This window comes from Gavialis gangeticus, unplaced genomic scaffold (assembly GCF_001723915.1).
Source record: "Gavialis gangeticus isolate Ggan-Ray unplaced genomic scaffold, GavGan_comp1, whole genome shotgun sequence".
NCBI classification, from domain to species: domain Eukaryota; kingdom Metazoa; phylum Chordata; order Crocodylia; family Gavialidae; genus Gavialis; species Gavialis gangeticus.
Genome location: NW_017729033.1, coordinates 36,995,250 through 37,006,647, shown reverse-complemented (window position 1 = coordinate 37,006,647; position 11,398 = coordinate 36,995,250). Strand labels below are relative to the sequence as shown.

The 11,398-nt window shown below is 40.0% G+C and overlaps 1 protein-coding gene across 3 annotated transcripts in view; it reads right to left on the bottom strand.

The window, feature by feature from the left end:
• CC2D2A (coiled-coil and C2 domain containing 2A) overlaps nucleotides 1-11,398 on the bottom strand; it is a 146,650-nt gene that overhangs the window by 95,352 nt on the left and 39,900 nt on the right. For all 3 annotated transcript variants that reach the window (XM_019525932.1, XM_019525934.1, XM_019525933.1), the window contains exons 10-12: nucleotides 10,784-10,890; nucleotides 2,181-2,321; nucleotides 1,177-1,333 (exon numbers count right to left, since the gene is read on the bottom strand). In XM_019525932.1, coding sequence (XP_019381477.1) covers nucleotides 1,177-1,333; nucleotides 2,181-2,321; nucleotides 10,784-10,890 — 405 coding nt within the window. The remainder of the gene's footprint in view (nucleotides 1-1,176; nucleotides 1,334-2,180; nucleotides 2,322-10,783; nucleotides 10,891-11,398) is intronic.

Genomic DNA, 11,398 nt, shown 5'->3' with positions numbered 1-11,398 from the left:
AGGGGTGATTATCTATAATAGCTTAAAATCAAGTCTTACTCTTGTATATTGTGTGGGGGGGATGGGGACTTCCAGTCCAAGATAGCAACCAGGGGGCGAGGCACCTGCCAAGGGGTAGGGCTACTCATACAACCCTCAACAGCTTGCCAAAATGTGGTAAGCAGCCCTCCACACAAAATAACTGCCCACCCCTGCTCTAGTGCCAAGTCATAACTGTGCAGCTTGGGAAGAGTGGGAGAAGGTTTTTAGCCTTAAGGCATGACTGCTGCAAACTCAAGCTAGCACGAAAACTGATCAACATCTGAGTGGCTTGAAGTGCAACATGCAACAAGGCCCTCATATGTAACCTTTATCCCCTAAACCAGCTAGGCAGAATCTAGGTAAGCATTATATGTGAGGAAAAGTGATACCCACGGGTCTGGAAATTTGGAATGGGAAAATTTGGTGCAATTCTGGGAACCATGGTAATTAACACTGACAATACTTTCCCCCCTTCCTCCATCACCAAATTACTAATGGATTGGGTTGATCCATGGCCAGACCCAGCACACCAGCTCTGACCTGGCACACAGCCCTGGACCTGGTGTGCAGGGTTTGATCCTGCATGCTGGCTCCAGAGCCACATGCTGAGACAAACTTGGATGAAGCAGGGTTAAAGCTGGAGCAGTTTTGTTACAATCATACTGCTGTAGGCAATATATGATTATAAATTAGAGCGATTTAGCAAACTTGTATTGCTACAGGCTTCTGCAAATGTAACAGTTAAAGTGCAACAGCTGCTGCACTCTACTGCAAGTGAACATTTGTCCATGCCAAATACTGCTACGAACAAAAAACTCTGTAATGTAGACAAGGCTTTTCAGAAAGTGCAACTTCCTGTACTCAACCAAAAATAACATGCATCAATAGAATTAGCATAAAAAGAATTTAGCAGCAATCCTAAACATAATTTATCCATGTGAACCCAACTATGGTTTAAACATTTATACATGACCATCCTTGACTTTAAGCTACCTTAGAATCATAGAAAATTAGGACTGGAAGGGGCCTCAAGAGGTCTTCTAGTCCAACCTCCTGCTCAAAGCAGGACCATCCTGAAGTAGGACTTAGCAGAAGATACCTCGAAGACACGTTTAGCAACAATGCAATCTAGAAAATATGAGCTGTTTCCATTACCTTTGCCTTCCTCCAGGATTTCCACTCTTGTAACGCAGTTTTGTATTCTTCCATGTTTTTTTCATATTCTTCTATATATTCTTCCAAAAGTTCATTTATTTCAGCTTGAATTTCTTCTTCAAATGCTTTTTCATCTGATCTTCGGTCAACCTCTTCCCTTCAAAACAGTTTGTTATAATTTGACAATGTACCACGCACTATTAGGTCTATATGTTGTATTATTGAGCTTATAAATGACAAAATAATCATTACAGAACAATGTTATAATCAAAGTTGAATCCTTTCACTATACCAAAAATATGTTCTACTGAAAAATTCATTCATGCCTTAGCCTTCCTTTCATTTACATTACCACACAGGGTAATTGTTCAAACAATTCTCAGCAGAGTGGCTCTAGCAGTACTATCTTTTTCGTAAGTTCAGATAAATACAAAGAAAGTCTTTGCAATCCTGAGATGAGTTTCTTATTAGGAACTACCAACTTTAATTAGTAAATTAATTTTCACACGACAGTTCTTCAATGCAGTATTTAGCAAATCTCACCCCTTTGTTGCCATTAGTTTGTAAGTGATTGTATTCTCTTAAAATAAAATTAATTAGAAATTAATGAGCTAATGTGGTGATAAACCTAAGTCAGTCATAAAATATGAGAGACATTCCAGAACAATTTATATGCAGCATATAATAAATACTTCAAAATGGCAAGGAATTAGTGTCAAGATTTGTGATAGATGCGAAAAGAATAGAAAGCAGGCAGTAACTATCAATGATTAACTTAATTCTGCCTTTATTTGTTATCCTCTGGAAATTTCTCTCTGCTACGATAATTACTTGTAACTTTTAACCTAAAAAAGGAAGAGTAGCAGGTTCACCCTATAAAAATTGTTGGCTAAAGACTTATCTTAGTGTCTATTTCATGTAATTTTTGAGTTCCCAAACTTGACTGTGCTCCATGAAATCCAGCTGCTGGCTCATGAAGTAACAAAAATGTTATCAAAACATACTTTCGCAAATATAGTTTCATGGGTGTATTAGTAAACTTCTGAAAGTCACGCAGGGATTTTATTTCTTTCCAAACTTTTATGATAGTCTTGAGCAACATTCGATCTTTTTCTTGTTCGGCATCTCGAAGTCGTCGTGTTTGCCTACAAATATATACAAACAAAACTGAATTTACATAATTAGACAAAACAATACAGAGAGAATCTGTGATGTAGTAATGATGCTGTTTTCAACTTGACTGATGTCTGCAATGACTTTTAAACCAAGAAAGCATAAAAACCCGCATAAAATTTGAAGATAAGACGTAGTTCCTTTAAGATCTGCATTCTGTTCTTTTAAATTACAGACAATCTGACTCCAATTACAGTAATTCTTCAGAGTTCTCCAAGTCTTCAAAAAGGCTTATTACAGCTGTATATTATTAAAAGCATTTTAACCTCAATATGTGTAAACAATAATCCAACACTGCCGCTATGAAGTAATGCCTAGTACAGCCATACATTACAAAACACATTTTAAAATTAACAGGCTTGAACTCTTGCATGAACAAAATGGACTAATAAATGGTTAGTCTGCAGCCTCAAACCTGGGGCCTCAGCCTAACCAACAAAGCCATTCATGCCAGCTGGCCACCCTACAGCAGATTATCCAGACTGGTCACGGCTGACTTGAAGCATCCAGCAGAGCCTCACCCTCCACCCACTCCCTGTCACTGGAGTGGCTGGCTGGAGTCTGCTAATCTGCCACTTCCCCCATATAAACCCCTTAGCTGGAACAGGAAGTGTCTGAGCAGTAGGGTTCTACCTGACTCATGACTGTGCTGCAGCTTCTTTCAGTTTGATCCTAGACTCCGCTCTCTGACCGATCTCCTGGCTTCACCTCTTGGTAATCTTGCTCTCTGTCTACTCCTCCAATCCCTGGATTCAGCCTGCTCCTCGACTCCACTCTCTGACTGATCTCTCAGCTCCCTGACCTGGTTTGTCCTTGGATACTGCTTGCCATCGTGGTCCTGGTCAGCACCTTGATCCCTCAAGTGGCCCTAGACCCAGCTGTCCTGATCCTGGCATGACACAAACAGATGAATTTGGCCCAGCGTGTGTAGACAGCAGCCAATGAGAACTACGCATCTATGAAGTAATGTAAATCATGTCATTGCCCTGGAGGACTCCAAACACAAACAAAATTAACAACTTATTTTGGCTTGGTGTAGATATTTGACATTTGGAACTATTTCCATCTTCTACACCATTACATAAAGGATATGTGAGTTTGAATCTTTAAGCAAGGATGTACTTGTAGAAAATAAAGTCTATTTTCTTTTGTAATTGGCTTTATAGGATGAATTAAATGACCATGGTCTCAGCACTGTTGTGATAGTTAATTGCCTAGTAAACACAAAAGTAATTTACATAAAAAGATACTCAACCTAGACCATTACTGTTCTAAAACAGGATACTGAGAGGGGTTTTTTAAAGCTAAGATCCAGATATGCAATAGCTTATGTTTATTATTTGCACAAACTTTGTTTCTGCTTTCAAATACTTTAACAGATCTTAAAATAAAGACTTTCCAAAAACCAATGGCTTAATCAACAGGTTAGCAAATACCTTGAATATTTGCTCTCTATAATGAAGTTAGTCACAAGTAGCTTGATAAGCTCTGGACCTGGAAGTCATTTTTGATTCTGAAATTAATATAGAGGACAAGTTTCCAATGTAGGTGAACAACGATGTATTTGTTTCCAAAACCTGCATTTTATTCACTCCTACACTACATTAATAAAATACTTTAGGGCCTAAGCTTGAAAAATTACCCACAGTGCAGCTGTTGAACTAGGTTATAAGCCTTTGTCCAGAAAAGTCTGAGACATCTTACCTCCACAGCCCACACCAACTTATTTAGAAAGTATGATAGGGTAACTTGATAGCTTTGAATTGTACTAAGTAAAGCTACAGTAAATGAGAGCAGGGAGTGAAGCTATAGAGCACTGAGGTCCTATGTGGCATCTTTCCAGCCAAAACCCAACATTAATTTTTCTTTCTAGGATATGTTTATTATAAGGCTGTTTTTTTGCTGCTGGTAATATTTTATTTGCAGGTTTTGATTTGCTTGTCTCTGAGTTTACTATTGTCTGTATTGGTTTTAATACATTTATTTACAGATTCATGCCTAAATGCTTCCGGTTATGTAGCCAAAGAAAGAATATCTTCTTTCATCAGAGAAGTGCATCCACATCCTAAGGCTCTGCAGTGGCATAAATAGCATGTGGTACCTTCATTTAAAAGTATTTTATAAAAATACAATTTTTTAAAATAATTTTTGAGGCAGGACTGTTCTCAGTAAGCCTTTTCATTATAGACATTACATCCTAGTAAAAGAACATGAAACAGCAATCAAAGACAGTATGAAAGAGGAGAGATCTTGAAAGAAAGGAAAAATAATAAAAGAAAGAGAAAGGAAAAGCATGTGTCAGGATGGGGGGCAACTGGGGAGAAAAGAATATGGAGGACAAGAAAAGAGACTGCAACGATGAAAGGAATTTTTAGTGCACTAGACAACTCCCCTGCCTAAGTTGTTAGAGTTGCTGTTTTAAGTGCATAAGATCTTATACTGTGCATGTGCAGTAGTCATTTCAGTTAAGACTATTCTAGGAAGAGTGAACTCTTGCCCTTGTCTGACTTAAGCGACCTAGTTTTGCTGTAGGGCATGCGTAGTAGCTAGCATCCACCTGTCAAGTGCTGAATGCAAGGTATGGCATTGTGTGCAATAGCATGCTAGTGTATACGAAGGCATTTGATTGGACAGGATATTGTACTGAACGCTTGCTCGGACCAAGTTTGATGATGGGAATTACTGCAGACTGCATGAGGTAAGTGAGAACCTGTTTGGACAGTATACAGTCTGAGTGTGTGCTTGATACAAAACTTTCCGATGAACAGCCGAGAGCGTGAAGCGACTGGATGAGTAAGATGGGGTGAAAGTCTGAGGTTAGCTTGTGTGTTGGAACAGGAGGGGGTTTCTGCTCCAGAGAGAGGCTCTGATCCATGAAGCATACTGATTCTGGTGCTGTGCTGGGTGGACGTGAGGTGAGCTCTTAAGAGAATTGAACTTGGACATAGTTCTTCTAACCAAGCCCTCGGTAATTTCTTTGCATGATATTCCTAGAGCTGCAGGAATTGTAGCTTCTGGTAAAGTAGTACCCTGACCCTGATATTGAGATGGAGGACTTAGCCTCTGCTTTCTGTTGGGGAAGCCTAGAGGAAGTGAACCTAGGGATTTGGAAGGCAGGAGGGGGTAGTGTGCACTGACCTAATAGTCCAAGTGAAGTATTTACCCAAGTACCTCAACATCTGACTAGAAAAAGGTTTGGTGTACGCAAGCTCTGTAATAGCTGACCGTTTGAGAAAGAAGAGACTGTTTTGCATGAGAGAAGGAGTCTGAATTTGTAAATCTCTTGGCCAGTGGCCAAGGTTGCAAAGCAACGCCAGCATGTTATCTGTGTTCGCATACTGAAGGCGACTCTGGTATATATGAATAACTTTTTTTTTTTTTTTTTTTACTATTCTATAACTTACATTTTATTATATCTAACAACATACTTACATTTGATTTAATATATTCCTGTGCATGTGTCTATTTTGGGCTCTTTTACACAAACTCCCACAAAGTCTGGTGGATATCCAGTCTGAGCTTTCACTCTTAGGTTATGTAGCTAAACCTTATGGCTCTTGAACACTCCTTTTGTCTCAGTATTTTAAATACTTGCCTGCCCACCCCAATACAAATTAATCTGCGGACTCTAGTTACAATATAGACCAATTAACAGCAAGTCTAACAATACAGATGGGGTGTACAGGCTTTGCCAAATTTCCAGCTAAATGTTGTGAATTCCAACAACTATCTTGCTACCGAAAGGAGAGACAAATATTAGAAGAATATTATCTACACTAGATCTGTAATCTATAATTTTCAATGAGTGTGCCACCATTATGGAAGCAATAATGCAAGGCTCAGACAGGTGTTCACCAATATATATACACAACTTAAAGTTAAGACAAACAACTTCAGGTGGTAAAAATTCTACCATAAACTCAGATACAAAACAGTTTCCAACAATGAAGCTGCATCCAAAGAAAATTACAGGTATAAGAAATCCTAGTTCTACAATAGCTAAACTGATCTTGAGTTAGAGAGGTACTCAGTTGTGTTAGTCTGAAGACAGGGCACATTTGCACCTTATAGGTTGAGTAAATCAGAGATCTAGCATGAGCTTTTGTAAGCCTGAACTCTCTTGATCAGATGCTGTGAAAGGACACACGCAGAGCAGTGTATACAGTGTGGTTTGGATACAAAAGGTGGGGAGTAGGGAAGTACTGGATGAGGCAAACAATCAAACAATAAACACACAGAAACAAAGGGAGGGGGGAGAGTCACAAAAGCTAATCCAGGTAATGGGATAAGAATCCATAGTCCAGATTTAAACTATACTGAACACAAGATAGTCAGGAAATGGATTTCTTGTTCTGTAATTTCCCATTCAAGTTAGTTTTTAAAGTTTTACCGTCTATGAACAACTATGCTGAGGTTGGAAATGGAATGTCCAGAAAAGTTCGAGTACTGTGCTGCAGACCTGTGTGTCTTATGTTAGACTGGCATTTATTTTTACAAGTAGGGATGCCCTGGCTGTAGACCTTAGAGGGGCACAGTAAGCAGGTGCTGGCATACACAACACTGGTAGAAGTGCACGTGAATGAACCTTGGTCATTTTACTTCTCGTTATTTGGTCTAGTGATGATGTGGTCTATACTGATATGGGAAACAGAAAAAAAATGTGGATTTTTCCCCTTTAACTGAGGAAAAATGCAGACTTCTCATTTTAACAGAAACACGTGGGTTTCCACCTTTGCGAAAAGCTCTCTGCAGGGTGGCAGAGTCCCAGCCTGCAAGGGGCTGCGGGGAGCAGCAGGAGAGCAGTCAGGCAGGAGATGCCATGTCCACGTGCTGGAAAGCAACTCCCGCAGGCAAGTTGGGTGGGAGGGGTGAGGGGAGATTGAGGCCCCCATAGGGAAGAATGGAGTTGGGCAGGGCTGGAGCTACTACCCAGCTGGGCAGCATGTGGGCCTTGGGGCCCAGGGCCCTAATGCACTGCCACAGGGCCCCAGCGGGAAGGGACCACAGGCGGTTTGTCTTGGAGGCAGGGAGTGGGGCTAGCTCCCAGCCACTGTGTATGCTCCTGGGAGGGGGCAAGGGGAGCATGTGCCCCCCAGATCTGTGCACAGCTGGGGGCAAGGGCAGGCTGCCTAGTGTGGGGCTTGGGGCTCCCCACCCTGTTGCCTTCCCCCCATAGCCTCTGGTGGCCCAGTGGGTAGGACCTGACACAGCAGGACAGAGTAGGGCTGGATGGGGAAGCTCTTTGCCTCCGCAAGCCCTGCACCACCCTGGGGAAGAGCCCCCCGCCTGCCCAGAAGCAGTGGAGACAGCAGCACAGACTTGTGGCCCTCAAGGCTGCTGCGCGAGCAGGGGGCACCTCGCCAAGGCAGCATAGGACTTGCAGCAGCAAGGAGCTTCCCCGCCGCGCCCCACTCTGCCCTGCCATGCCAGGTCCTGCCTGCTGGGCTGTGGAGCCCTGGGAGCAGCACAGAGAGCTCAAGCCCACAACCATCCCTGCCACTCTTCTCAGGCCATGCTGCCTATGGGGGAAGGGGAACCAGGCTCCATGCTCTGCTCCACTGCAGCAGTTGCTGCCTCCCATGGGCAACAGCCAGGGCTCGGTCACTGCTGGGGGAGCAGGGCAGGGAGCAGTGGACCTGGGTCCCTGGCCCTGTAGCCCTGGCCGCTGGGGGCCCCCTTTGGCAGGGCTGGGGGGCAGAACCCCACCAATTCAGAGAAACGTGCACATCATTGTCTGCTTTCAGTTTATGATAAATCACTTTTTTAAGCACCTATTAGTTAAAAGGATGATCAGTGTGCATCGTATCTCGAAAAACATCTCCTCATACAAATCCAAAACTATGTAAAAAAAAAAAAAATATTCCTTTCTCTAGCCTGTGTTTATTACAGCTCTATGCTGTCCATATGCTCTCATTAATAACAGGTTTTATTACTAATTCAGGTACTGGAAACTATTTACTACCTATGGTTTATTATCTAAAAACAATAATGATAATTTTTATAAAATACTACTGATTTATATTAAATAATTTTATACATCTTAACCTGTTAGCAATAACTTGCCCACAGCATCCCATTTATGACAATGGGAAACAGGCCTAGAACAAACACTGTTTGAAATCAACTCATTATCTCATATGGTGCAAAGGTGGAATCAAAAGAAAGGAAAAATTCATTCAGAATAGTTTTTTGGAGGATATGTAAAACAACATTATTTATCATGCAACTTCAAGGAAACAGTTAGCATTCCTGCTTAATACACTTCAAAACTAACAGTCATTCGGCTGATTCTATCAAGATTAGGCATGGGGCAAGTCTAATTGTACACGTTATTTTCTAGTAAGCAAGGCATCACATGAAAACACTTTTCTAAATAAAAGCTTCAGAAGACTTGTATCCAAGCTCTATTTTTGCTACAGACTAATAAGCAAAAAGTTTTAGGGCACACAATCTACCTGAGAAGAGTAATGAATGGGACCATTAGTTAGAGATGATTCAACTGTGTAAATCAACAGTCTTTTGCATTATATTTAAATTGGACTTCAGATCCCCAAATTAGGTCATACAGAGAATAACAGCTGCTCCCAATTGGTGAGATATTGCTCATCTGTTAATAATTCTCTGTCAGAAAACCAAAAATGTTCTAGAAAGCTTTCCAGAAATACACTGCTCCTCTAGGAACAATAAAACATTAGTAAATTTGAGAAGAAAAAAATTTAAAAAGCAATTGTTTACAACAGGCCAAAGGAACATTTACTGTTTAACTTTCTCTAAACTGAGATTAAATAAAATATATGTACACTTTCCTGATACAAGGTGGAAAATGAAATAGATGACACCTAAATAAATTAAATCATAACACTCCAGAAAGTAAATGAAAGTTCTGTGCATATACAAAGTGTCAGCCTGTTTGACCTCCATGTGAAAAATGCTCAATTGACAGGCTCAATTGATAGGGTGAAGTTTCTGATCATTCCCATGGTACATTATTACATGTTATACTTTTGTACCTAAACCATCATGTCCAACCTTGATCTGGCCAGCTGAAGATGTGTTCTTCAGGCACATCCTATATCCTTACTCTCTCCAAGTAAAAAGATATGAATTAAGCCAACAATACCATGAATAATGCCAGATTTTGTGGATTTTTCCTTTTTTATAATCATCTTTTCCCCCTAATATGTTAATTGAGATTAACAATTCACACAGGCCCCCTTCAACCTTCACACTATAATAATGACTTGCATATAAACAGGAGATATAAAGCTCTTTTTTCTGGTTTCCAGTCATCTAAGGTATCCAGTTGGAATGCAAGAGAAAATTATATTTAATTATCAATGTATTGTTATGTGCCAGTATATTGTTACAAAAATGTTATGTTTAGCTGATGATCTTTATGCCTATATGCACGTAGGCACAATTCCATATAAACTGGTATCTGACCAGGGTTTAAATTCTCAGAAAACTAGTAGACTTTAAGATGAGCTTTGCACCACTACAAAGCAATACACTATGAAGGTTACTGAAAACAGCAAGATTATAAACTGTTCTCCAAGGGAGAAGACAAGTAGTAATGGGCACAAATTGTACCAAGGAAGATTTAGGTAAGACATAAGAAAAGCTTTCTAACTGTAATTAAGCACTGAAATAGATTACTTACGAGGTTGTAGAATCTCCATTGTTGGAAGTCTTTAAGAATGGGTTAGACAAAATATCTGTTAGGAGTGATAGAGCTGTAGGGCAGGGCAATGGATTAGATCTACCAAGGTCCTTTTTTTCTGTTAGTCAATGGTTCAATGGGGCCAGAAATGTACTCTTTATGCTACATACACAGATTCCACACAAGTGGAAATAATCTGAATTTTTTAAGTGGAAATCCATATTTCATATGGATAGTGATAGCTGACAATAGCAAGGTTCATTGTTTGTGGTTATTAATTTTTAACAAGAGCAAAACACAGTTGACACAGAGTGAAAAAGAATGCAATAGCAACTTGATTTTGTCCTCAGGACTATTACTTTCTTAATGACAACCGAATGCTGTGAAAAAATACACATCCAAGGTATTTTAGAGCACTTTAAAAGCCTGAACTAACATAACTTATTAATCATCTAAAAAGTACATACGTCTCTTTGGCTTCCTTTGGGAGTTTCTAGCTGTTAAATCACCCAGAAAAAAAGTACATCATATAATAAAAATAGATTTCTTGGAATGCAACATTAAACATGGCACTATCTGGTTTCATGTAAATTCAGTGAATGATTTCTGGGATGTTTGACTAGGTTGTTTTTTGGACTGTGCAGCCTAGTTCCATAAACACAAGTATTTAACATGCCAAACTTCATTTTGTAGTATTTATAGTTCTGTACCTACAGGAAGAACAAAAACTGGAATAAAATTTGAGAAAGAAATATTTGATGAAATTTTGCCTACCTGATTTCAAATTTATAGTCAGTTATACTCTGGTGTGCAACAGGGTTAGGTATATTGGTTCTATTGATGTCCACATTACATCCCACAGCATTCCTCAGAGCATGTAGCTTAAACAACAAACAAACAAACAAACAAACAATTCATGATGCTTTCACTGTTTATGGAGGAAACACTGATCTATAACCTGAAATGAACAAATCAGTTGCCAGATAGAAAACTGCTAGCCCTAAAATGTAAGAGAGTTTAATCTGTCTTCTTACTCTGTATCCTCTTGAAATGATACACCTCAGAAATCAGCGAGTTCAGAAATTCAGAGAGATTAGCAAATGACACATCTCACAGACTTGCTATAAATGGCACCAGTGTTACTTTTGCACCAAACTCAAGGTGCCATATACGGAATAACTAGCCATAAAGAATGTTTCATATACAATGCATGCTGCCTTAAATTGAACATATGGCATGTCCATACACACACCGGGGCTGATTGCTGGGTATCAGCCCCAGACATCTGAATGTCAGAATTAGCTATGGGCAGCTTTGGGTCTCCTAGCCATAACTACACTGAGTCTCCAACTGGCCTGGGGTTTGGGAGCTTCTGATCCTCTGCAATCA